Here is a 26,464-nt window from a genome sequence, read left to right on the forward strand (position 1 = left end):
ACACTGTCAACCCCGAGTCAGCCCAGGTACAGGTCCTAGCTCTGCCCTCTCTGAGGTTTGTGTGTAAACTCAAGCATACATTACTGCACTAGCGAGCCTCCTCATCTGTAAAGAGAGCTTTCACTTCCTTCACAAGATAGCAATGATGTTCTGTGGACAGAAAACATGCCCAAGTCTCAGTTGCCCTGTCATACATGTAGGCAATGTTGGAATGGGAGTGGGTGGTGCATAACCATAATCCTTGGATGGCAAAGGGAGGAGGGTTAGGGCTCTATGGGGCCACATGGGATACCTAATGGGACCCTATCACAGAAGACCCCAAAGTAAAAAACTCAAACGCAATATTCAAAGCAACAATAATAAAAAGGAAAAGAAAAAAATCACTCATTTATTAAGACTTCGTAAGTGGTAATATGAACTAAATTTAAACAATGGAACTGTGGAGCAAGTTTTTTTTTTTCCTTTCTTAAAAGGTTCCCCAGACCAAAAGATGCAACAATTGTTAATCTCCGGCCCAGCTCAACACTTCCTACAAAGAGACTATTGCACCCAAACACTATTTCTAAATGCCCCAAGCTCTGTTTATATTTCCCATGACCACAATAACAAAAGGTAGACTAAAACAAATCATTTGAATTAAGAAAGGGCTGGGCGTGATGGCACTTGTCTTTAATCTTAGCACTGAGGAGGCAGGCAGGTGGATCTCTATGAGTTACAGGCTACCAGGACTACACAGTGAGATCCTGTCTCAAAACCAAGACAAAACAAAAAGTGCAAAATAGGAGAAAAAAAAGAAAGGAAGCCTGCCTGGACCTTTAGTCCCAGCCTTCAGGAGCAGAGTTTGAAGCCAGCAAGTTCAAGGCTACATAGTGAGACCTTTTCTGAAAAGGAAAAGGAAAGGAAAAAGAAATAAGGAAAGGAGGGAGGGAGGGAGGAAGGGAGGGAGGGAGCCTGCTGGAAAGCAGGAAGTATGCTTTTTCGTTTGTTTGTTTGTTTCTGCCTTCCTATAAATACAGGACTAAAAGGTCTTTGGTAAAAACCAACTACCCAGCCTTGGATGGACATCCAGTGGTCTAATGTGTTGGGCCTCTGGCCCATAGGGAACGTATCTGATTGGGTGATGAAATCACAGGCCACTTTCAGGAGCTCTTGGGCTAGGGGATGTAGCTCAGTCGGTAAAATGCTTGCTGGCTGAGCATACAGGAAGCCCTGGGTTTGATCCCCAGCACCACACAAAACTGAGTGTGGAGTGGAGTACGGTGGCTCACACCTAGTAAGTACTCCAGCACTGGGAGACAGAGGCAGAGGATCACAAGTTTAAGGTCATCCTTGGCAAGTTTAATTAAGGCCAGTCTGAGATACATGAGATCCTGTCTCAAAAAACAAAAGACAGAACCCAAACTTGCACAAAATTGCCTGAACTATCTACTTAATTCCGGCAGCCTACCACAAAGGGTTAAGCACACTCTCTCTTTCAGTTTCTGTGAAAGTTTTAAACAAATAAAGTTGTTTGCTGTGGGATGTTCTGTATGGCAAATGTTTTGCTCTGATTGGTTAGTAAATAAAACACTGATTGGCCAGTAGTCAGGCAGGAGGAAGTATAGGTGGGACAAGGAGGAGAAGAATTCTGGGAAGTGGAAGGCTGAGTCAGAGAGACACTGCCAGCCACCGCCATGACAAGCAGCATGTGAAGATGCCGGTAAGCCACGAGCCACGTGGCAAGGTATAGATTTATAGAAATGAATTAATTTAAGATATAAGAACAGTTAGCAAGAAGCCTGCCACGGCCATACAGTTTGTAAGCAATATAAGTCTCTGTGTTTACTTGGTTGGGTCTGAGCGGCTGTGGGACTGGCAGGTTAGAGAGATTTGTCCTGACTGTGGGCCAGGCAGGAAAACTCTAGCTACAGTTGTTCTTCTTGTTCTCTCTTTCAGACTGTAATTTCCTAAGGGTGAAAACAGAATTTTCATTTCGACCATGTTTTATTACTGGCCTACAGAAACAAAGAGAAGCACAGGGCACTGGAGAACAGCCTGCAGCCACGTCCAACACTGGGACAGATCACTTACCTCCTGCAGGGTCAACAGAGTATTAAGGATAGCTGGGAGCGTGGTCTGGACAACTCCAAATCTATCTTCTGTAAATGATGCTGCTACCAGGTGAGACAGACCTCAAGGGGAGGAGAAAACAGGGAAGCAAAGTTAGACAGACCCGCCTGTAATATGTCTATTTGAGAAGACGCTAACAGTCTGGATGTAAAGAGAACTATAAAGAAGAGCTGTAATATAAAAGATGGAACAAGCCCTGAAAAAGTGTTCAACTGCCTTAGAGCCACAAAACAAAACATACAGACACAGGAGGCCTGACAGCTATGAGGACACTTTTCATGAAGTGGTCAAGCCAGGCCTGCCTGGGTCCTGAAGCACCAGGAAGGTATTTATACATGAAACAGTTCTTTAACAGCTAAGTTTTCATATTTCAATGTAAGCAACCATTAAGGTAAACACTATCAACTGGCTGCACTTCAATTATATAGAAAGACATCTTTATCTATGTACAAGAAAAATTCTACCCAAATCAAAACCCATGCAGGCTTGTAGCTGCAGCTCGGTGGAAGTGCTGGCCAAGCAGATATGAGGCCTGGGCTCTGTCCCCAGAACTGGTGGGCCAGGGGAGGAAGAAAAGTATCCATATAAAACAAAGATAAAAATGAATCTGAACGACTAGAAGTGACCGCTCATGAACCAGAATTCAAAATTAACTGATTAAATTCAGTTACAGATTACCGTTCAAAGATACTGCTTACCTTCTAAAGCCCAAATATGCATCTGGGCATCTGAAAACACAGCCTGAATGGAGGCCTCTGGGTGCTACAAATAAAACAAAAATATTTAAGTAAAGTCCCCTGTGGGAAAATTGCCATTTTTATCAGTTGTGTGATCTGTAACAATAAAAGACTCACGGCTGCCCCCAAAACTTAAAAACTGAAATAATTTCTTATATAAATTTTAAGTACAACAGAGCACCCAAGCTTAAGTCCCTAAGTGCCTCAGTTTCTCATTTAAAGAGTTCCCTGTGATCAGTCCACCCTGTGCAATAAGCACAGTGATCACTTAAGGAGAGTTACTAAAGCTCCTTTTGAACAAAAGAACCTTGTAACTATGGGTTACTTCTCATAAACTGTCTACTACTCTCAACTCCATAAAAAAAACAAAAAAAACCACCAGACTTTCTTTACTAATCCCTGGGTAGGCAGTATGGAGCACAACTGGCCTATCTAAATAATGCTGGCAGGGCTCTGCTACACAGGCCTGTAATCCTAGTTACTTGGAGGCTAAGGCAGGAAGATCTGAAGTTCAAGGCCTGTGTGGGCTAAAGAATGAGTTCAAGACCAACTACAACTTACTGAGACCATCTCAAAACCCAAACTAAAAACAGGAACGCTGGCTTTACCAAAAGGAGCTTTAGTAACTCTCCTTAAGTTAACACTGTGCTGATTGCACAGGGTGGGCTGATCACAGGGAACTCTTACTTTAAATGACAAACTGAGGCACTTAGGGACTTAAGCTTGGGTGCTCTGTTGTAAAGCACCCAATGGAGATAGGACTCATTACTACCATGATTCTCAGCACTGTCTACATTTTTACCACACAACAGCAGCACCTACAGCCCCTCACCACACAACAGCAGCACCTACAGCCCCTCACCACACAACAGCAGCACCTACAGCCCCTCACCACACAACAGCAGCACCTACAGCCCCTCACCACACAACAGCAGCACCTACAGCCCCTCACCACACAACATCACCTACAGCCCCTCACCACACAACATCACCTACAGCCCCTCACCACACAACATCACCTACAGCCCCTCACCACACAACATCACCTACAGCCCCTCACCACACAACATCACCTACAGCCCCTCACCACACAACATCACCTACAGCCCCTCACCACACAACATCACCTGCAGCCCCTCACCACACAACATCACCTACAGCCCCTCACCACACAACATCACCTACAGCCCCTCACCACACAACATCACCTACAGCCCCTCACCACACAACATCACCTACAGCCCCTCACCACACAACATCACCTACAGCCCCTCACCACACAACATCACCTACAGCCCCTCACCACACAACATCACCTACAGCCCCTCACCACACAATAGCTCTTACAGATTAGAATCAGAGTAGATATTCACTCACAGAGGAAAAGACTTTCTGCTCGGCAGAAACTTCCTCTCCATAAAATGAGGATCAAAAGAGGACCACTGTCAGAATCACAGGCGGGACTTTGGTGAAAGTGCATGTCACACATAAGACACTCAGGAAGTTTGTTTTCCTCTCTGGAGACCAAGAACTGCAGTAAAACTTCAGAGAACTCTCATCCTCTTCGTGAGGGACAAGACATGTGCTGCTAAAGGATGGTCCTAGGGGATTGTTTTAGGAAAGGCAACTGACCATCAGGCAGCTCTTCCCTTCTCTTGTAGGGAAAAAGCACCGTGAAGAAGTAGAAATGGCTCTTACGCAGATTCACACATTCACACCAGGGTTGCTCAGCTCTTCCGCCATCATTGTATGGCTTCAGAGTACACAAGAATAGTGAAACCTTTGCTTGTGTGTGCCAAAGGCTCCATACGCCCATACACTAATACTGCAGTAAGGACAGAGAGAGGTTAAGGTGTGCAAGTATGCTGTGGATATCGCTGTGTGCTGTGAATGTGTTGCTCTGCTTGGTTGATAAATAAAACACTGATTGGCCAGTAGCCAGGCAGGAAGTATAGGCGGGATAAACAGACAAGGAGAATTCTGGGAAGAAGAAGAAGGCTGAGTCAGGAGTTGCCAGCCAGACACAGAAAAAAAACAAGACAAAACTGAAAAAAGGTACCAAGTCACCTGGCTAAACATAAATAAAAATTATGGGTTAATTTAAGCGTAAGAGCTAGTCAGTGGTAGGCCTGAGCTAATGGCCGAGAAGTTTTAATTAATATAAGCTTCTGAGTGATTATTTTATAAATGGCTACAGGGTCTGTGGGGCTGGGCAGAACCAGAAAAATCTTCATCTACACAAGTACTCTGCCCTATATGTGGACAAAGGTTTCGCCTGAGAAAGGATTCACACAAAACAGCTACATCTACCAGAAAACACAAGTAAATCTTTAGTTTCTGCAGCAGACATTTACTACCCAGGGGTAGCTGAAACAAGTGTAAGGGTTGTTGGCTTGTTTGGGGTTTTGTTTTGTTTATTTGTTTTTTGGTGTTTGGGCTTTTTTGGGACAGGACTTCATAAATTGCCAGGTCTCACTTAAAACTCTCAATCCTCCTGCCTCAGCATTTGGAGTCCTGTGGGATTAAAAAATGTAAGCCACAATGCTGGCACAGAATTCAACTTTGTTGCCTGAAATGCAATTTTTTAATCCATCAAGAACTCAACATCAGTCATCTAACTCAGTCTTCTCTCTTTTAAATACCAACAGGCCACAAGGATGTGAACAGGAAACCAGTCATGAAGCACCAGAAAGCCTGACTGCTGGCCAGCCAGCATAGAAGGGCCAAAGCTGAAAATCACCAAAGCTGCCAGCACCAGTCACAGGGGAACAACCACTGAGGCAAGCCCCAGGAATCGTGGGGTGACATGTGTGTCTAGGAGAGGACTGTCCAAATGCAAGGCAGAGATCTATCTCATCACGGCTGCTGGGGTGTCTATATTACAAGTCCTATCTTTTCTGCTCCCTCACACTCCATTTCCTCTCATCCCATTCTCAAAGCCGTCATTTTATATTCTTACCTTACTAAAAAAGTACATTATCAGCACCCGTTTTGACAAGAAATTCTTAATCTGAGTTGGAAAAAAAGAATTAACAAGGTTATTCTTTCAAGTCTACTCAAGTATAGCACACATTTCTAAGTTCTTCCCACAGAAAAGTTTTCTAAATGTAAATGCAGCAATGAACAATAGTTACAATAAGCTATGTAAGTAAATAGCACTGTGCTATGGGTTGGATAAACACTGTGTTTCCACACACATGCACTGACACCCAGGTACAGCCTTGCAATAACAGAAGGAAACCTCAGAGGTTTGGATAGAACTTTCTCAACCTGTTTTTTTTTTTTTTTTTTTCAATTTGATACAACTGCTGTCCCTTAGCCACCCTCCAAGACATTCTCTACAAGGTGACATTTACAGAAAATACGATTCCTATATCAGACTCTGAATCCACTGAGATGAAAGTAAATCTGTACCTTGGGAGACTCTCACCGAAAGCCACGCTAAGCCATAGGGATGGAGAAGGCAGAACCTGTTTAGTTACTACACAAAACCTAGCAGGACTGTACTGTGTCTCATTGGTTCATTTATTCTATACTAACCTCCTCATTTCATCAGCAAACATGGTTCTATTTCTCTCATTTAGGAAAGTATGATTTTCTGAAGTCCTTAACCCCTCAGCTCCTTCCAGTTACTGGTCATTTTCTCTCCATTTATGGCAAAAGTCCTGTAAAGACTGGCTTCCTGGAAGGTATCCATTTTCTCTCCTAATCCCTCCTGACCGTCCTTCTTTTTTTTTCTTCCGGAGCTGAGGACCGAACTCAGGGTCTTGCGCTTGCTAGGCGAGTGCTCTACCACTGACCTAAATCCCCAACCCCACTGACCACCCTTCTCTACCTAAGAGCTCCTGTCAAAACTCAGGCAAGATGGTTCAGACCTATAGCCTCAGAAACTGGGGTTCAAAGACTGCCTGACTGGGCTAAGAGAAAGTCTGAGGCGAACTGGGCAACTTAGGAGACCCCATCCCCGCAAAAAATAAAAACTGACTGGGATGTAGCTCAGTGGTAGAGTACTAGCCTATGTATACTAGACTCTAGGTTCCATTCCCAATAGTGGACCTGGTGACCCCACCTTCCCAGCTCCCATGTTAACCCGTCACCCCACACTGTTGCCGCTCCTGTCACTCAGTCCTGCTCTGGGAAACGTTCTTTCCTCACCTCAATTGCTGCTCCCGAAGAGTCCTTTGCTCTTCCCTCTCATCTCTTGAACCCTTAATCAGTGGAGGGTCCAGTTTAGAGCTCTCTCTTCCCTGCTGTAGCCACACTCAACAGCACTGAGTCTCAGGGCTTTTTGAATGCTCTCTGCACCCTGATGACTTCCGAAAGTACATCATCACCAGAATCTTCTGTTTCAGATACACATCTAACTTTCACTTGTTTTTCTAAACAGGTATCTCAAAGTTGCCAGACCCCAAATCAAACTAAGTTCTCCACTTCACCGCTATTAATCTCTTCCTTCAGAATCAGTGGTAAACTGCCCCAATCTCCTGCAACTATTTTAGTCTGGTGCCTCGGGCCAAAGCCTCACAGTAAACACTGACCCTTTCTCCTGCATACCAACAGCAAACTCCAGGCAAATTCTATTACATTCATATGAAAACATGTATCCAGACCTTGACCATACTTTACAGGTGCCATGGCAAGCCCCATGATCACACAGCCGTCCCCACTAATGACTGCAGAGGCTTTAGCACTGGTTCTCGGCTTCCACGCCTGCTAGGATTCAAAGTCCAAACAAGGACAAGTCTCACCTCACAATGTGACATTATAATGTCCGATGAACGAAACAATGTGGCAGTTTTCCATCTCACTGAGGGAAAAGGCCAGTTGCAGCACCATCAAGTGCTGCCCAAACTCTGGAGCCTGCCACCTCTCTGAGCTCATCTCCACCAGCCACCATCCCTCAGTCTGCTCCAGGCACACTAGTTTCCTCTGCGGCCCTCTCTTGGGTCTGAATCTTCCCATCCTCCCCGCTGCTCTCACGAAGTGTCACCTTTTCTCTGAGCCTTCTCTGGCCGGGCCACAGGAGACAGTCCCCTTCCTACAACGACTGTCCGTCTCACCTGCAATACTTCTATCTATCAAAATTCTCTTCTTTTAAGTCTGTTTTTCCTGTTTTGGACATAATCTATCAAGATGCAGCTGAGAGATAATAGCATGTCACAGTATGAAGCAACCTTTGCCCTTAATAGTTCCAAGAACAGCCCTTCCATTAATCCAATTAGTGGCACTCTACATTTAAAGAAATAGAGCGTAATTTACTTGCTTACTCCTCTGTTTCCCTGACTAAGATATAAACATATGGAAGGGCTTTGTTTTACTTGCTGTTTAACCCAGAGCCTAAAACCCAACTATCTCTTTAAGAATTAAGTCATGTGAAATGCATTATAATTCAAAACATTCTAATATTGATTTCATGAGTCAATCTGACACTTGAAGCATAAAAGAAACACACAAAAAGCTATCACTGTTGTGAGATCCTTAATCTGCTAATGATGTAAACATAAGACCTATAAACGTGTCATCCTACCTGTTCACGTTTATTCTGAATCCATAAGTAAATCACATTGGGCTGGCTCACTGTTTTACCCTCAGCAATGACAGAGGTACAAGGAGATGGATTAGAAAACTCAGATATCTGCTGATCTATTAAAAAGAAATGATAAGGTGAGAACTTAGGCTGTCTAACCCTGCAACTGTGAGACTTCAAATTTTAGAAAATAAACAGCCTCACCAGAAGTGTGAGTCCACAATCTCGGCCCTCTTCTTATTAGCTGAGGACTTTGGGGAGACCCATAGCAGGTGTTTACATCAAAAATTCCAGCCATTCGATTCACTACATTGGAGCCAAACGGGGTCCCAAAAGGATTTGAAACATCAGGTGTAGGTAATTTTGGAGAAAACAGTGATGTTTTAACTAACGGTGGCACCGAAGGCATCTGGCTAGTTTTTGGTGTCTGAAAAGCAGCTTCCTCTGTAAAAGAACAGACGCAGTGCAGATGAGGAAACATGGCCCAGCAGGCCAGCAGAGGGTCTCAGGTCTACACTCCCCTTAAGACATTAAAGGAACGCACAGCAGCCGGCTTCCATCTAGATTTAAGTCCAAGTCCAGACTTTATGTTGTCATCCAGGAACCACTCCAGGAGTTTTAGATTGGTTTGTTCATTTTGTGCATTATTATCTCGTGTGTGTGTGTGTGTGTGTGTGTGTGTGTGTGTGTGTGTGTGTGTGTGTGTGTGTGCTGAAGAGCAGCCACGTGAGGAGAGGTCAAGGGACAGCTCTTGAGAGCTGATTCTTTCCTTTCACCGTGGGCTCGAGGCAAAGCAGGTCACCAGGCTTGCAGAGCAAGCACCTTTACCTGCTGAGTCACCTCAGCAGCCCGCAGATGCCTTCTGTTTCCTGTCACAGCATGTGGTCTCATTCCCCTCCCCGAGTATCCTGATTGCAAGGCTCATTTCTCTAAGTACTTTCAAATGAACTCATCAATTGTATTTTACTTTTAAACAGGAGAAACTCACTACATCAGAATCTATCTAGTTTGGCTGTATGTTCCTATTTTAATTACTACTTGGCTAAACCCATCCAATTTATGGTGAAGATGGGAAGGAAAAAAAAAAATGCTGGCACTTTCCAAAAAACGTCCCACCAAAGACTAAGTTGTTGCTGGGTGCTGTGGGATAATCCTTCTGTATGCAGTGAATATGTATTACTCTCATTGGTTAATAATAAAGCTGATTGGCTTTATAAAGGCAGGATAAAGTTAGGCGGGACAATCAAACTGAGAACTCGGATGAAGGAATCAAGGAGAAGTCAGGGAGCCATCCAAGAAGCAAGATGCTAGAAAACAGGGAAAGCCATGAGGCAATACATAGATTAATAAAAATGAGTTAATTTGCCAGGCGGTGGTGGCACAAACCTTTAATCCCAGCACTCTGGAGGCAGAGGCAGGCGGATCTCTGTGAGTTCAAGGCCAGCCTGGTCTACAGAGTGAGTTCCAGGAAAGGCACCAAAACTATGCGGAGAAACCATCTCAAAAAACAAAAATGGGTTAATTTAAATGTAAGAACTAGTTAGTAAAAAGCCTGAGCTATCAACTGAACATTTTGTAATTAATATAAGTTTTTGTGTGTTTATTTGGGACCAGACGGTCAGGACAAAAAACTCCCGTTTATAGCTGGGCCTGGTAGGGCAGACTTGTAATCCCAGCTAATAAGGAGGCTAAGGCAGGAGAATTACAGGTTCAAGGCGTACCCAGGCTAAAGTTTGTCAGCCCGGGGCACTTCTAACACCCTGTGTCAAAATGAAAAGTTAAAAAAAAAAAAAAAAGGCAGAGAATGTAGCTCGGTGTTAAAGCACTTGTCTAGTATGCACAATCCTGGGTATCAAAGAAAAAGACTAATTTCCCAGGATATTTATTAATCTGATCAATAAACAGCTTCATTGAAAACCACCTTATATTGGACTAAAGTAGCCAAGTTGTAGAATATATTCTTAGCCTGTGTGAGGATCTTGATTCAATCATTTATCAACAGAAAAACTAACAACAAAAAGTCAGCTTATAACAACCAATTCAGTTCTAGTACGCTATACAAAATCAGAGGAACCTTCTCAACGCTCTGGTACAAAGATAAATGTACTGCATCAGGATTTTGCTCTTTTAAATAAAACTGCAATAAAACATTAAACATTGATCCCAATACTCGGGAGGCAGAGGCAGGCAAATTCAGAACTAGCCTGGTCTACAGAGTGGGTTCCAGGACAGCCAAGGCTACTGTCTCAAAAAAGAGAAAAGAAAAAAAAAAAAAGAAAGAAAGAAAGAAAGAAAAACATTGGAAGTGCTAAACTTTTCATCACATGACTTTGAGACAAGGTTTCACTGTGTAGCTCTGGCTGTCCTGGAGCTCACTTTGTAGACCAGACCTTGAACTCACCAAGATCCACCTGCCTCAGCCTCCTGAGCGCTGGGATTAAACGCATGCACCGCCACCCCAGGCTGTGTCAGTCTTTTAAACACTACTGTTACACTGGACATAATCTAAAGCATTTTATTAACTGAAAAATGAAAAAACTGTATTTTTGAATGTTGAATGACTTGTTGCTTTTCAATCTACAATGATAACAAAGGTCTGTCTTTCTTGGTTCAATACAATATCTGGTATTGTTGTCATGTTGGATTGATCTCTTCTAAACATATATACCTCACACATGCAAATAACCATAAATTAACTGCTGTCACTTTTCTAGGAAACATACGGTTCCCCCCTCGTTTAAAACTAAGAGTCAGCCGGACGGTGGTGGCGCACGCCTTTAATCCCAAAACTCGGGAGGCAGAGCCAGGCGGATCTCTGTGAGTTCGAGGCCAGCCTGGGCTACCAAGTGAGTTCCAGGAGAGGCGCAAAGCTACACAGAGAAACCCTGTCTCGAAAAACCAAAAAAAAAAAAAAAAAAAAAAAAAAAACTAAGAGTCACCTGGAGAACTCAATTTCTTGGGCTCCCCTGGGTACGATGAAGACATCCTCCCATTTGTAGCGGCAGCTTCTTGGTAGAGAACCAGCTTCTGAGTCATATCGTTTAAAAGACTCAAACACTCCCTCGAAATGGCAGTCCAGTTATGGGGATGTCCACCTAGGATAGGCAAACAATAGCTTTTAAAAGGTAAGCAATCCTGTTTCTCGAAGCTTGGGGCGGGAGGTAGTCAGGAAGAGTGTCTTCATCCCACTCTGCAGCAGGACCCACTGTCTCAGTTAAGCTATTACTCTTACTCATGACACCCAGTACAAAGCAATCTAACAACTTCTTGGCTGAATCAATTTGCTCCAAAGTCTGCAAACAAAAATTTGGATTTTACCCTTAAAAACCTCCCAAATAGGTTGCCAAAATTAAGCCAAGCACTAGGCCATGGTTTTTTCAAAGACCGAGTTACTTCCCAGCAATGCTGAAGACAGCTAAGTCTGTGGAAATGAAGGAAGGCAATGAGTGCTGGGATGGATGTGATCAATCCTTCAGTGGCTGTTAACACACTAGTTCAGTGCTTCCTCACACTCTCATCTATAGGAGTTCCTCCTTACCCACAGTCGAACTCTGCAGGCAACCATGATCCAAAAACAGCAAGTACAAAAGTTCAAACATGACTTGTAAGCTTTAGATCAGCTCTTCTGAGTAGCATTATTTAATCTAGTGCCATTCCATGATAACTGACTGCCCTCACTCACACCCAACATACTCACACTACATACACTACCTGCTGGACAGTCACTAGGTAATCCTCTAGGTTATCAGAGTGTCACAGTATCAAAATGCTGTGTCCAAACACCCCTACTTTATTCAATAATGGCCCCATGGCACAAGAGTAGTGATAGTAGCAATTTCATCATAGTATATTATTGTAATTGTTCTATTTTCTTCTTATTGTTGTTCATCCCTTATGGTGCTTAATTTATACATTTTATCATAGATATACAGTTATATATACATTGGAAAGCACAGGGTACAGAGGGTTCAGCACCATCCATGGTTTCGGGCACCATTGGGAGCCTCAGAACATGTCCCATAGATAAGGGAGAGACCATGTCTAAGAGACAGTATTTGCGCCGGGTGTGGTGGCATGGCAGGCAGATCTCTGAGTTCAAGGCCAGCCTGGCCTACAGAGCTAATTCCAGGACAGTCAGGGCTACAAGGGGAACTACGTCTCAGAAATTTTTAAAAAAAGAAAGATTCAGTATTTGCTATTATATCTCTAGGAGTGACTTGGCTATTTGATAATGATTTTTTTTTAAGTTTTTAAAATTGATTTTAAATGTCATTAAATTAAAAAAGAAGCAAAATGAAAAAAAAAAAATCACACACCAAAATAAGCAGACCCAGACTCTACCACTCAATTTTTTGTACTTGGAGAGCTTACATGTGTGCCACTGTGTTATTTAACATGAACTAATAATACTCATTCTTTAGAAAAAATAAAACTCTCTTCTCATCTATGTCTTTGATTTTCCATGACCTTTGTCTATTCAAGTTATCACGAAAAGACCACACATGCTCCACTGCGTGTTAAGAACAGCAGAAGCCGAGGTGAGCTTCTCCCATCTCATGGCATTCATTTCCTTGTCACATGATCACTCTCACACTTACTCCTTTTGTACCCTGTAAGGGGACCATCACCTAATCAGCAAGTACACACGAGAGTCTCATCAGCAGACTAATGTACTGTACTAGGAACTCAGGACAACTAGGAGCTGTGTAATATTCTAATTAAATTCTAATCATATGCCCCAGAGCAGAAGTTCTCTGGCAGGGCACAGGATATTTTGTCAGTTGCCCGAATCTCTGGAAAAACGACTGCAGAGGATGAGCCCAGTACGACAGGAAAGCACCACTGCTACTTCTCCACGGCACCAGCTCTGGTTTCTCACCACTAGAGAGCAAATCTGATCAATTATATTTTTATATAACTCGGCTTCATTTCCATATCACATTTAACCAGTACGATCCTTTTACAATCTGGGAATTGGCGAGCTTAGCAAAACAATGGAGTGCTAATGAGAAAGCAGGCTACCCAGGCTCCTTCCCACTGGGCTGGGGCTGGGGCTGGACTACTTCCTTGCCAAGAACTCGGCTCTGGCAAAGTCAGCCTTGAGCTGCCTGGCAAGTACCTTAGCAAGTCCGGCCTGCCAAGGGCGCCCTCAGCCACCATCAGTCCAGTCTCGGTCTACCTTTTCTTCTAGAAAGGAGGCAGAGTAACCTAGCAGGAGCAGAGAGCTCTGTCCATGGAGCCAAATAACAGAAATCTTACTCCAGTCCTTACTCCCATCTAGGAAGGAAGCCACCTAGTTCTTAAGGTCCTCAACAGCATTAAAACAGCTGAGATTCTTAGGCTGTACTGTCCTGCTAAGACACTCAATACATAATTTCCTCAGATTCAGGTACTTAAGGAGCTGAAAGAAATGAATATCCACAAATAAATAAGTGCTTTTCCTGGTGACATAAATTCTACCCACAGCAAAGTAATTGCTTAAGTCATTTAAGACTTAGTCCATTCTTCATCTAAGGGCTCAGGATGTGTGGTATGGATGAACTAGACCTCTCTTCCAAAAGTTTGGAGCACCTTGCCCATGAGCATACACACACACACACACACACACACACACACACACACACACACACACACACGCCCAATCAAATCCACTACTCTCAGCAATACCTGGTTGGCTGAGGCTAAAAACTTCTTGCCTTCGAGATGGAGAATACTGAGAAAGCAACATCAGGTCCTGTAAGGCCAAATACTAAAAAGAAAAAAGAAAGAAAGACTGTCAAAGCTTTAACAACATCATACACAAGATCTAGACTCGTTACTTATCCGAGGAGCAATCAGAAGGGCTTTTCTAAAAAAAGAAGTATTTCAGGACCACAACCTTCCTCTCTGGGTCTCTGGAACTCTCTTGCTCTACCTCCCTATACACTATAAGCTCCAGATACATACAAGAACTACAGAGCTCTGTATTTTTATACCTCTGTAACGGAAAACTCCAATATGGCTTCCCTCTGGAATTTTCTCTGTCCTCCCACACACACTGACATCTCTCAACTGTGGCACTTCCGCCTATGAGACCCACAAGAATAGGAACATTATCTTGCTCACTGCCATACCCAAGGCAGCACCTAACACATAAAACACAGAGCTATAGCTTTTTCCTGAAAATCTACCTTCTCCCCGGGAAGCCTCTTTACTGCAAAGGCGTGCTCCTTCTGAGAAGCAGCTGAGGATGGGAACCCAGGGGAGAAGGGCAGCACTGCACTCGCCAGTACAAACTGAGCGGGGTTGCGTCTGCCTTTCCCATTAGCCTATGCTATGTCTTAGTCATCGCTGTACCCAATGCAGCCAGCAAGACCTGACACCTGCCTACTAAGAAAGATTTAGTAAGTACCCAAATGAGTAGCTACTACTTACTGGCAATTAGTGCCCCGATGGTTCGTTTTCCCACTTGTTTACAGCTTCTCTAGACTGTGACAAAAAACGCTGGGTTCCCAGCATTTTCTTTTAACTACTTTTAAAGTAGTAAGCTAGCTGGGCATGTTGGTACATGCCTTAGCATTTAGAAAGTGGCTTAGGCAGGACAAGTGCCAAGTCAAGTCCAACCTGGCCTACACAGCATGATGCTGTCTGAAAAACATAAAAGTATACGATAAATAAGGCACCATGACCTTTTAGCAGGATAAGTTATATCCTGTTGTATTTAGATTTCCTTTACAATCTCAAATGGCAATTTAAATCAAAACAGTTTTTCTCGTTTAGTTTGTAAACTTCTTTAACTTTTATGATTATGATTTGTTTTAGAACTCTCAGTAATTCGTATGTCAACATTCCACTAAGCGCACTACCTTTGAGACGACACACACTGCATGAATAAGTGGGCCTAGCCCCGCAATGTAAAAACGCACAGTGTTTCTGCGTTACTGCCAGGAACGGTTTGCCAAGAGTATGGATTTAGTTGGCTACCACGGCATCTTATGCTCGAGAGAACTGATGTGTTTATGAAAAGTTAGCCAGCTGAGCTGAGTCTGGTGGAGCAGCCGGTGGTCTCCATTACTCAGGCAGCTGAGACAGGAGTTCAGGATGAATCCAGGAGTTCAAAGCCATTCTGGGAGACATATGTACATTGCTGGTGCATACCCAGGGTACTTTACTTTTGTATTTAATCACTTGAAATGACAAAAAAAAATTTTTTAATGACATTACTAGGTCATTTTTACAGTATCAACACTAGAATATTCTGGGACAGTGGTTCTCAACTTCCTAATACAGTTCCTATTTGGTGACCTCCAACCATCACTTTTGTTGATGCTTCATAACTGTAATTTTGCTGTTATGAATTGTAACATAAATATCTGTGTTTCCCAACAGTCTTAGGCAATCCCTGTGAAAGGGTCATTTGATCCACAGGTTGAGAACCCCTGTTAGAGGCCCTCAAGAAGCCTACCAAATGCCTAGCTGTGCTAACTGTTCCCTCCACCTCTGGAGGGAGGGAAAGATAAGTGAAGCTGCAAGCTGCACACTCTGGTACCTTGATGATGAGCGGAGGACTGCTGGTGAGGACTTTCGGGAGACATTCATCCGACTCCTCCGCAAATGGGGGCTGAACAGGGAACACATAAGCCTGTTGGATATAATCACATACAAAGAATGTGAAAGGAATTCTTTTCCTGTCCTTGTTATAATCAGTGAGCACTGACTGAGATTAGAGAGAGACCAATACAATCAAATCAACATCTTCAGTGCTCTTTGCAAAAGCACTGTTTAAAAAAATGTTACTGGGGGAGCCGGAGAGGTGGCTCAGCAGTTAAAAGCACTGGCTGCTCTTCCAGAGGAACCCATATTGCATGGATGTAAGTATCTTTAACTCCAGTCCCAGGGGATCAAATGTCTTCGTCTGGGCTCCACAGACCCCAGGCACTGGTGTGGTACACAGATATACATGCAGACAAAACACTCATATGAATAAAGTTTTAAATAAAAACAAATATATTTTCCCAAGTGTCACTGTCCCAATTTTATCAAACCGACATCTACTAACAGAAATAAATTCCAGGAACAAAGAGCCTGTGAAGCCTTGAAAACTACAACAGAGACGGTAATATCAATACCATACTTCTATGACAAACACATCTAGATGATTTTTTTTTTAAATGCAACTCTTCACTTAAAAAGATTTTTGTGGGCCTGGAGAGATGGCTCAGTGGTTAAGAGCACTGACTGCTCTTTCACAGGACCCAGGTTCAACTCCCAGCACCCACATGGCAGCTCACAATGGTCTGTAACTCCAATTCCAGGGGATCCGACACCCTCACACAGACACACATGTAGGCAAAACACCAATAACATGAAATAAAAATAAATTTAAAAAAGTTTTTTTGTGGAGCTGGAGAAATGGCTCAGCAGTTAAGAGCACTAGCTGCTCCTCCAGAGGACCTGAGTTCATATGGCAGCTCCCAACTGTCTATAATTTCAGTTTCAAGGGATTCGTAGCAACAGATATGTATGTGGTGCACATATATATATGAATGCTAGCAAAATAGCCATACATATATGACAAACTAAATCTTTTTTTAAAATATTTGTGAGAATTGCCCACAGAATTTTCAGAATCATTTAATAAATTTCAAGATGTTTTTCAAAAAGCAAATATTGTATAACTGCATATTTAAATGTTGATAGTATCTATTTCGATAGCATGTAAAATTAATTTAAAATCTAGGCTCGTCTCCTACTCAAAAACCCAGGAAGAAAGCCAGGCTCTAAGGAAAGCGCAGCAAACACCACCCAGTTTAACTCCCAGATACTCTGTGAGCACCAACTCTGTTCCTTGGAAACACAGAGTGTGCCAGATGTTGGTGGCACTCGCCTTTAATCCCAGCACCTGGGAGACAGAGGCAGGGGGATCTCTGGGAGTTCGAGGCCAGCCTGGGCTACAGAGTGAGTTCCAGGAAAGGCGCAAAGCTACACAGAGAAGCCCTGTCTCGGGAAAAACCAAAGAAAGAAAGAAACACAGCGTGAAGGATGAAACTGAAAACCACCTGAGTAACATGTTTGAGCAGTGATCTGCTGAAAGCACCACTTTCTATTCTCTGAAACACAACAGTATTAACAAAAACTCTCCCAATACTGACCTCCGTGGCGTAGATTTTGAAGAGTATCCAGGAGATGTACCAAGTCATCAAAAGGAAGACACCACAGAGCCAGACATGGTAGAGCAGCGAGACATTCAGGAGCCCGCCTATCGTGTCAAGAGGCCTGTGGGCCTGCCTAGGAGAACAGTAAGGACCATGATTCCCAAGCCAAAGACAAGGACTCCACACTGAGAAAGACAGCCTATTTGCTGGTACCCTTCTAAAGCTCTTTCCCTAACATCCCTCAGAGGTACGTAGGGAGCCATAGGGGAACTGCCGGCAGGCACTGGCCCTGCAGGTCCCCGAGTTTAAATCTGCAGTACCATTTACTGTGGAAGTCAGAGCCGTGTCTATAAGCCTAACTACTTAGGACAGGTGGAAGCTTATTATTGCTACTTCATGGCTTAATTCTTTAAACCCATAAAACACAACTAGGCAAGAGGATCTGAAGTTCAAGGCCACCACAGTCTCAAAAATAATTTGGACTTCTGGATCATGTGTGTGCCATTATAAACAGTTTCAGAGTACTGCACGTATTACAAAAACAATGATCTCAGCCTTTTTTTTTTTTTTTTGGTTTTTCGAGACAGGGTTTCTCTGTGTAGCTTTGGAGCCTGTCCTGGAACTCACTTTGTAGACCATGCTGGCCTCGAACTCACGGAGATCCATCAGGCTCTGCCTCCTGAGTACTGGGATTAAAGGCATGCGCCACCACGGCCTGGTCTGATCTCTGCTTTTTAAATAATTTTAAAAACTATTAGAATGTTAAGAAGCTAAAAGCTCATATCCTACAAATCCTTGAGTAATTTAGTTAGTACTACTATAAATCCTATAAGCACAAAACTAGCAATTGCACAAAAACAGAATCTGACTTTGACCGCCATCTACACACTGCTGTTAGATAAATCATCACCCATATCCTTCTGTCCATCTTTCTTTCCTTATCCGTACAACAGAGTGTCATCTCTTCATTCAAACTCTTCAGACGCTCACAAGATTTAAAGCAGCTTACAACAGGTTGTCCACAGTGTTTGGTATTCGTGGGGAAGGCCAGTACATGACACAATTATGTTTAGCTTCTAAGTAAATACTGACTGAGGGCCTGACTTCCATGAAGGAAAACTATTAGGCAGTTGGCCATATTATAAGGTAGTTTTGAGTGAAAGAACAAAAACTTTAATTTCTATCAAACATTGTTTTCCTATTTCCAGCTGACCCAGTTTGCAGGTAGGCTAACCGAATAACGGCCCGTGCATTTGGTTTCTCATCTAGTAACCAAGCAGAGGACAAAACTAAATTTTACCTAGGAACTTTCAAAATAATTGAAATCTGGGGACTGGAGAGATGGCTCAGTGGTTAAGAGCACTGGCTGCTCTTCCAGAGGACCTGAGTTCAATTCCCACCAACCACATGGCAGCTCACAATCATCCATATAGGATCTGATGCCCTCTTCTGGCAATGTAGAGCACTCATACATAAAATATAAATAAATTCTTTTAAAAATTATTTTTTAAAAAATTGAAATCTATAGTACCTCTAAAATGTGTCAAAACCCCAACTCTCTAAAACTGAACCTAGTGAATTCCACATATGATACAAGTCTCACAGTGAAGTAACCAAAAATCAAAAGGACACACATTGGAGGAAACTGATTTTATACAGAAACAACAGGCTAAGCCCTTTATGGTCTCTGTTTATTTGAAACAGGATCTCTCTGTATACCCAGTCTGGCCTTGAACTCACGATCCTCCAGCTTCAGCCTCACTAGTCCTAGGATCATAGGAATGCACCTCCATCCGGCTTAGATGAACCCTTCAGCTGTGCCAGCGCGTGAGTGAGATAACTAACACAGTGCACTCCGGGGTACCCACTGACTGCAGCCTCCCTCAATTACGGCTGCCTCACAGGTAGAGTGAAATAACAACACATTACTGTGTGTACAGTTTTTCAGGGTTTACTTGACGGGGAAACCATCACTATGTTACCACAAGTTCTTAGAGAGAGCTGGTGACAGGCTCAGTGGGGAAAGGCATTGCTGCTAAGTCTGACACCTGAGCTCCAGCCCAGGCCCCACGTGGTAAAAAAGAACATACTAGAAGGAGGCAAATCTCAAAAGATGCCTCTGATGGCCACACACACAAACAGTAAATAAATATATAAATGTTAAAAGAAATTCTATGAAAAAAATGCATTTATTTATTTATTTGTGGTTTTTTGAGACAGGTTTCTGTGTGTATCCCTGGTTGACCTGGAACTTGCTCTGTATATCAGGCTGGCCTCGAACTCACAGAGATCTGGCTGCCTCTGTCTCTGAAGTGCTGGGATTAAGGGCATGTGCCACCACTGCCCGGCTAAAAAAATGCATTTATTTTAAAAAAAAATCATAGATAGGATGAACAGGATCAATTTTATGACACATAATGGATGACAAAGCCAGACATGGGCCACACAACTCAGAAAGGCCACTTTCCTTTAGTGTGGAGGATGTCTAGCAGCGGCAGCGGCAGCACATGGACTGCTACTTCTTAGGTCTGGGGAGGGTCTGAGTGAGTGGCGATGGCAGGAGTCTTTCCCTGCGGTCACCTAGGTGCACGACTCGGAAATCTTAGTGAGTTATTAATGATTTAACTTTCAAACACACATTGAAAAGATCACAGACCTTCCGTCGTCTCTAGGGTTAAAATGAAGTGGATAAACCCAACAACACAGAGCATACGGCATTGAACACCCCAACTTAATCAAGTAGGAAAAGCTGAGAAGTCTAGCACAGAACAGACGGGTAAGGAACCCAGGAAGGACACAGTAAGGTCAAGGTAAGCTGAGCCTTCCCCTGATCCCACAGTGGCTGAGGACTGTGAGCAGCAGTGTGGAGTTTTCAGACTATAACCAGGACAGGGCATGAGCCAGCCCCTTCTGGTTACACCAAGCACCTCCCTCTCTTCTGTTGCTTCTTATTTCAATTAAAAAAACAAACAAACAAACATCCAAGGATAAACTAAACACAGCATCCAGAAAGCGGTAAAACTGAAAAGACAGACAGCAGGAAAATCAGACTTGGCTTACTCATCTGTGTGGAGGTCCATAGCGGTGCTAATCCACGCTCTGGGAATGTGGCCTGAGGAGGACAATACCAAGACGGGACCGTGAGAAGTCAGACTGACACTCTTCAGTGTGCTTTACACTACGAGGTTCAACTACACAGGGAGAGCTCAGTTAAAATGCTAGGCTGTCTGATTAGGAAAGGACGGGAAAAGAGAACCATTTCTAAATACTGGAAGTCTTCCCATTGTACAGTTCTGAGATACACAAGTCTTGGTCACCACGGTTATTAGAAACAAAGCGAGACAAGACAGCTGCGGTAGACACTATGCAGCACTTCCAGCTCTTCAGTACACAGTACCTGTGGCTAACAGATGTACACCGTGAACCGTGACCAATTCCATCACCCCGTCCCGAAGGCCACAGGTGAGCAGTCACTCATCCCTGCCTCTCACTCACACAGAGCACGACGTGTAGCTGTGCTGCTTCGGAGCTGGTGAGACGGCTCAGCCGGTAAGAGCTCACCCCAGAAGCCACATGCCAGGAGAGAACCAACTCTTGCAAGCTGTCCTCTGACTCTGCCATGTTTACTACCTTTAATGGTGCAGCCCAGAGCTGTGTGCTGACTATTGTGCAACACATCTCCAGACTACCTCACGGTGTAAGACTGAACACCGCCCTGAACGGCTCCTCCCTGCCCCAGCTTACAGCCTCCATAACCACTGCTCTGTCCTGTCTGACCTGTGCAGCCTCCTCTGGTTTTCTGAGGTGAACGTAACAGCTCACGGCCTATCTTGTGTTGCAACACAAGAGATTTCTCCATTTAAAGAGTATTTTACGTGTATATATCACATTCCCTTTAATAAAAATGCCCTTAACTGATCAAGCACAAATATAAAAAAAATACTAACTCAATAAAGAGTAACTTTGCAACTGACATTTTCTAAACTATGAGCTAATAATATATTAAATTAGAAGGTAGAAATTCTTACCAAAAAAATAATACACAATGCAGAAATTTCTGACCACGAACAGGGATTCCACACAGCTATGTTTAACTAGTAAGAGGAGAGATCTCCTGAAGCGTAAAAACTTATACTGCTGTGGAGAACAACAAGAAAAACGTCAAACGACACATTCAGTTCCATTCTGAGAGGGACACTACTTGTAGAGGCACAAGATGACCATCTTCAGTAAGAGCTGGGGTTGCAGCTAGACGGTACGGGAGCTTGCCTGGCATGTGTGAGGCCTTGGGTCAATCCCCACCACCAAAAAGAATTAAATTGGAACAAAACAAACTACAACTGGGAGCCTATATAGAGATGGTTCAGTGGATAAAGCTGCCTGCTGTCAAGCCTGATGATCTGAGTTCTAGCCACATGAGGCCCATATGATACAACAGAACCAACTCCCACAAGCTGTACACATTCTCTCTCTCTCTCTCTCTCTCTCTCTCTCTCTCTCTCTCTCTCACACACACACACACACACACACACACACACACACACACACACACACACACACACACACGGAGAAATAAAAACGTAATTTAGAACTTAAAGACCCACAATAACTGTACAAAAAGACAGACTATTCTGATGTTTAAATAGTTAATAGCTTTTACACTCTATAACTAAGAGTAGAAGTGAGAATACTGACAATATCAAGTAAATGACTACAAGTATCCCATCACTCTTTAGAGGCTGACAGGGGAAGGAATGAATGGGCCTGTCTTCTCTCATGTACTTGCTTCCTATCAGCTCACCCTGCTTTATATTGATATATTTATATATCACCAACTCACCATGCACAAGACAAGATCACACACTGTGTGTGAGCAATGCTCCTAGACAGTGAAAAGCTTAAGCCAGTGTGCTCCTTCACCTCAGCTTTCAGGGAGGCAAACTTACCACAATAAAAACAAAGGCACAAATCTGACTGACAAGAAAAGACAGCTCTGGGCCCCCAAATCCATCATTCAACTATTAGCACCCAATCTTCACCTCTCTGACTCCACTGTCCTGCCACCTTCCAAAAACAGTGCCCACCCAGGCAGACGGCCACATATGTGTAGCTGCAAGAGATGTCCCAAGTATACATTTTGGCCAATATGGCAGCACATGCCTATCATTAGCACTTGGGAAGCTGAGGCAGGAAGAGCCAGAGCTCAGGACTAGCCTGGGCTATGCAGTGAAACCCTGTCTAAATATATATATTCTTACAAGTTAATCTGAAGTGAAAGTTTATCACTTTAGAATGAACTTTAGAGATTCAAGAATCCAAAATTTCATCAAAAGAAATGAAAACAAAAGCATGAAAATTTGGCATTATATGGTAGAAACAATAATTGATCAGCACTGCCAACTATTAGCTCCTGTGGTCACTGCACATCTGTGATGTTAAGTAGACGGTCGATTTCACCTGGAGATCCAGCAAGAGTGTCTTATTTTCTCCAACACTTTAGTTTTCTCATTCTCTGGATGTGTCATGTTTGGACTTGAGGTCATGCACAACAGGGTATTCCTGTATGGAATTTTTCTCAAGATACTGTGGGTACTTTTAACATTTCACAAATGTAAAGAGTTCCTAAGCAGGAAGTGTCTTTCCTATACAACTGCAGGAAGGTGAGGGTCAGAGTCTGTGAGGGACATGATCTTCTCACAGATGTATGCTCACCAGCTCATGTTGATGCAACAGGCATGAGACACGTTAGGTGGGAGAACCCTAGTGTGCTCCTCACGGACGAAATTCTCATTACTGCACGACTACTTTACACCTCATGTCTTTCCCACCAGTGTGGGAGTCAGTGGGAAGGGACTGGTTCAAAGCTTGTTCCAGTGCCTAGGCCTCACATCCAGAACAGAAATGAAGTACATAAAAACACAAGAAGAAACAGCAGAAACACATGGCTCGGTTACAAGCTTTACTCCTACTAGATTAGTTGGGGGTTTTGTTTTTTCATTTTTAAAATTTGGGTGTCTGTCTGTCTGCACGCGGACATGGGTCAAAATGCGCATTTTGAGGTTAGAGGACAACTTTGGAGAGTTGGTCCACTGTGGGATGCAGAGACTGAGTGCAGACCATCAGATCTGTGCTCCACGTACCTCTGCCTGCTGAAGCTCGCCTGCCGCAGATGTTTGACAAACCCAGTGAACGAGCAGGGAAAACGGCTTAATCAAGTATGTGCCATCCAAGCATGAGGGCCTGAGCTCAGATCCCGAGTACTCAGTAAAAAGTCAGAAGTGGTAGTCCATGCCTACACTCCTAGCATTAAGGTAGGCCACGACAGAAGGATCTCTGGAGTTCAGGGACCAGCTAGCTTTGCCAAGTTAATAAATTCCAGACTAAGTAAGAGATTTTTATCTTGAAATCTAAAGTGAAAATCAATTGAGGAAGACATCTAACATCAATCTCTAGCCTCAACACACACAAGTGAGCAGGCATACACATGTACACATTCGTGCAACACACACACAAACTGAAGCATAGTTTTAACTACACCACTCAAGCCAGGTGAAAGAGTTTTATTTACACACCCATGCCTCAGGTCTGAGACAATAACTGATGTGTTCGTAAATCACTTGCACATCCTTAAGCAGGGGCTACAAAAGCACTTGAATGTTGTCATCCTCTTCCTCCAGCCCTGCTAAATCACAGCAAGTGTTATATGACCAGGACAGGAAAGAGGGGGCAGCATTCTGAGAGTGGCAGCAGGAAAGGGGAGCTACAGCTTGCAAAACACACTGAAGTCGCACTGACACAAATGTCTTCTCGGTTGCCTTGTGATGATTTCAGTGCTAAAGAACGTGTGGGGGGGAGGGGGGTCTGAATGGGAGCGGGTATTTGTGGAGGTAGAGGACAACCTCTGTGCACTGCTCTTCACTGTTCCACCGTGTTTAAGACAGGGTCTCTTTACCCTACACCCCCAGGCTAGCTGACCTCTGAGCTTCGGGAGGTCCTCCAGGCAACCTGGGATTAGACACCTGTGCTATGCGCTCTCATGGGACCTGAACTCAGCAGTCAGGCGATCTTACCATGGAGTTTTACTGGTCAAATCTTGACATAATCAGATAGGTTGGCCATATGTATAGGCATGGCAATGTTAATACTATAGCTAAGGAAACGCTCAAATTTTATCTTACCTGTATAATGGGAAATGGAAGATAACTCATGTTGTTAATGAAATACAGAAGACTATAGTTATAGCCCATGAATGCTCCAGCCAGTAGGAAAAAGAGGTGATGTTCATTCATGCAGGTTTGGGCGGCAGGGCTATCTAAGCTGAGAGGAAAGTTAAGCTATTAATTCAACAGTCAAAAACACATTATCATTGTTTTAAGGCTACTTGCCAGAAGGCAAAATTCCACATTAATCACTTAAGAAATGCCCCAATTCTAACAAAGTGGCTCACTCTAGGTAAACAGGAGCAAAAGATTAACAAAGCATTTCCCCCTGACGCATGAGATCCTGAATACTGCTCTGTTTCCTTGGAAATCTGAGGTAAGAATGTGCATCACAGTCCTGCTGCTTCCAAGACAAGTTGACTTCATCTGGACAAGGAAGGACAAACAGCCTGCATGTACCTAATGGAGGTGCTGGAGCTCTGGGTTTCTCAGGACTCTCCTAACTGTGCTCCCTCTCTGGGTCTCTGGATGCTGTCTCTAAAGTTCCTGGAAAGATACCAGATCTGGAGAGCACTGGCCTCTAAATTAGGGAGCACCACACCTGACTGACTGACGTGGATCTTGTTTCCTTTTCCTTATTATATCTATATCTTCATCCATGGCCTATCACTCTCATCTCTCAAGTAGCTGAGACTGTCCCTGAATCACCCCCAGGAACCCAGCGGCACCTATACAGTGCCTTCCACATACAAATGTCTTTAGAATTCTGCTCATTTCCTCAAACACAGAATATCACTAACAGTTCACACACAGAAACAGGAACTTCTGTGAGGGTCTGAAGAGCAGAGTGCAACACTACTGCTCTCCATAGGTCTCCTTTGACTTGGAAAGAAAGTAAACACAGTTCCAAGAAAGAAGAAGAGAACCCATTTACTATACCTCTCAGTTCCAGTACAGGGGACCACGAGAAAACTGTACCGGCCCTTGGTGATGATGGCCGCACACCATGCCACCACCATTCCCATGGCAGCATGTATGAAGGAGTGCATGAGCTGCTGAGGGTGGAGGAGCCTCCCGATCAGGGCCAGTCGGGAGCCAGGTATGGAAGGTACAACTGCAGAGAAAGCACAGCACCATGGCTTTGTAACTGTGGCACCCGAAGCTGGAGGAGACAGCACTTTCCCTCACCACAACACCCAACCAATGGAAAACCCAGTAGAGAACGCTCTTAGACTAACAACTTGAGCCTTTAAAAACTTGAAATAAAGAAAAAGAGGTACACACAAGAAAAACCAGGGAATCTAGAGATGAGCCCAGTCAACGTTCTTCATCTTTCTTGGGTTTGGTGTTGTTTGTTTGTTTTCTAGACAAGGGTCTCAGGTTGCCCAGGCTGGCCTCACTCATGGCATAGTGGAGGATGTATCTGAACTACTGATATACACCTCTTACCTGCCTCCTGATTACTAATGTGTTCCCATACACTTGGCCTTTTCATTTCTTTAAATTAATATTCTCTGGTAATTAACATAATGCCAACTCAGACATTTTCCTAAGAGCCATAAAATAAATAATTTAGAAGATAGCTCTAAGTTGCCTTTATTTCAGCATTTGAAACTCACGATAGCATCCACCTGTGAAAAATAAACCACAAAGGCAAAAACCACAATCATGAATAATAACTGTTTGTTACTATTTATTTGTGGGGAGGTCCGTGTGGAGGTTAGAGCTGGCCCTCTCCTTTACCCACCAAGCCTGCATTACGAGCTTCTATACAGGTATTTCAAGACCTCGCCAACC

General features: G+C 43.6%; 1 protein-coding gene across 1 annotated transcript in view; it reads right to left on the reverse strand.

Annotated features, from left to right (window-relative positions):
• The window catches only part of Ndc1 (NDC1 transmembrane nucleoporin), a 55,264-nt gene that overhangs the window by 22,433 nt on the left and 6,367 nt on the right, over positions 1–26,464 (reverse strand). The window contains 13 exon segments of the mRNA XM_052717165.1: positions 2,071–2,171; positions 2,808–2,871; positions 5,806–5,856; positions 8,374–8,489; positions 8,578–8,817; positions 11,313–11,468; positions 14,041–14,122; positions 15,902–15,994; positions 17,505–17,640; positions 20,568–20,619; positions 21,536–21,644; positions 24,686–24,824; positions 25,607–25,781. Coding sequence (XP_052573125.1) covers positions 2,071–2,171; positions 2,808–2,871; positions 5,806–5,856; positions 8,374–8,489; positions 8,578–8,817; positions 11,313–11,468; positions 14,041–14,122; positions 15,902–15,994; positions 17,505–17,640; positions 20,568–20,619; positions 21,536–21,644; positions 24,686–24,824; positions 25,607–25,781 — 1,514 coding nt within the window.

This window comes from Peromyscus californicus, unplaced genomic scaffold, assembly GCF_007827085.1.
Source record: "Peromyscus californicus insignis strain IS unplaced genomic scaffold, ASM782708v3 Scaffold_5__1_contigs__length_169319896, whole genome shotgun sequence".
Classification (NCBI taxonomy): Eukaryota; Metazoa; Chordata; class Mammalia; order Rodentia; family Cricetidae; genus Peromyscus; species Peromyscus californicus.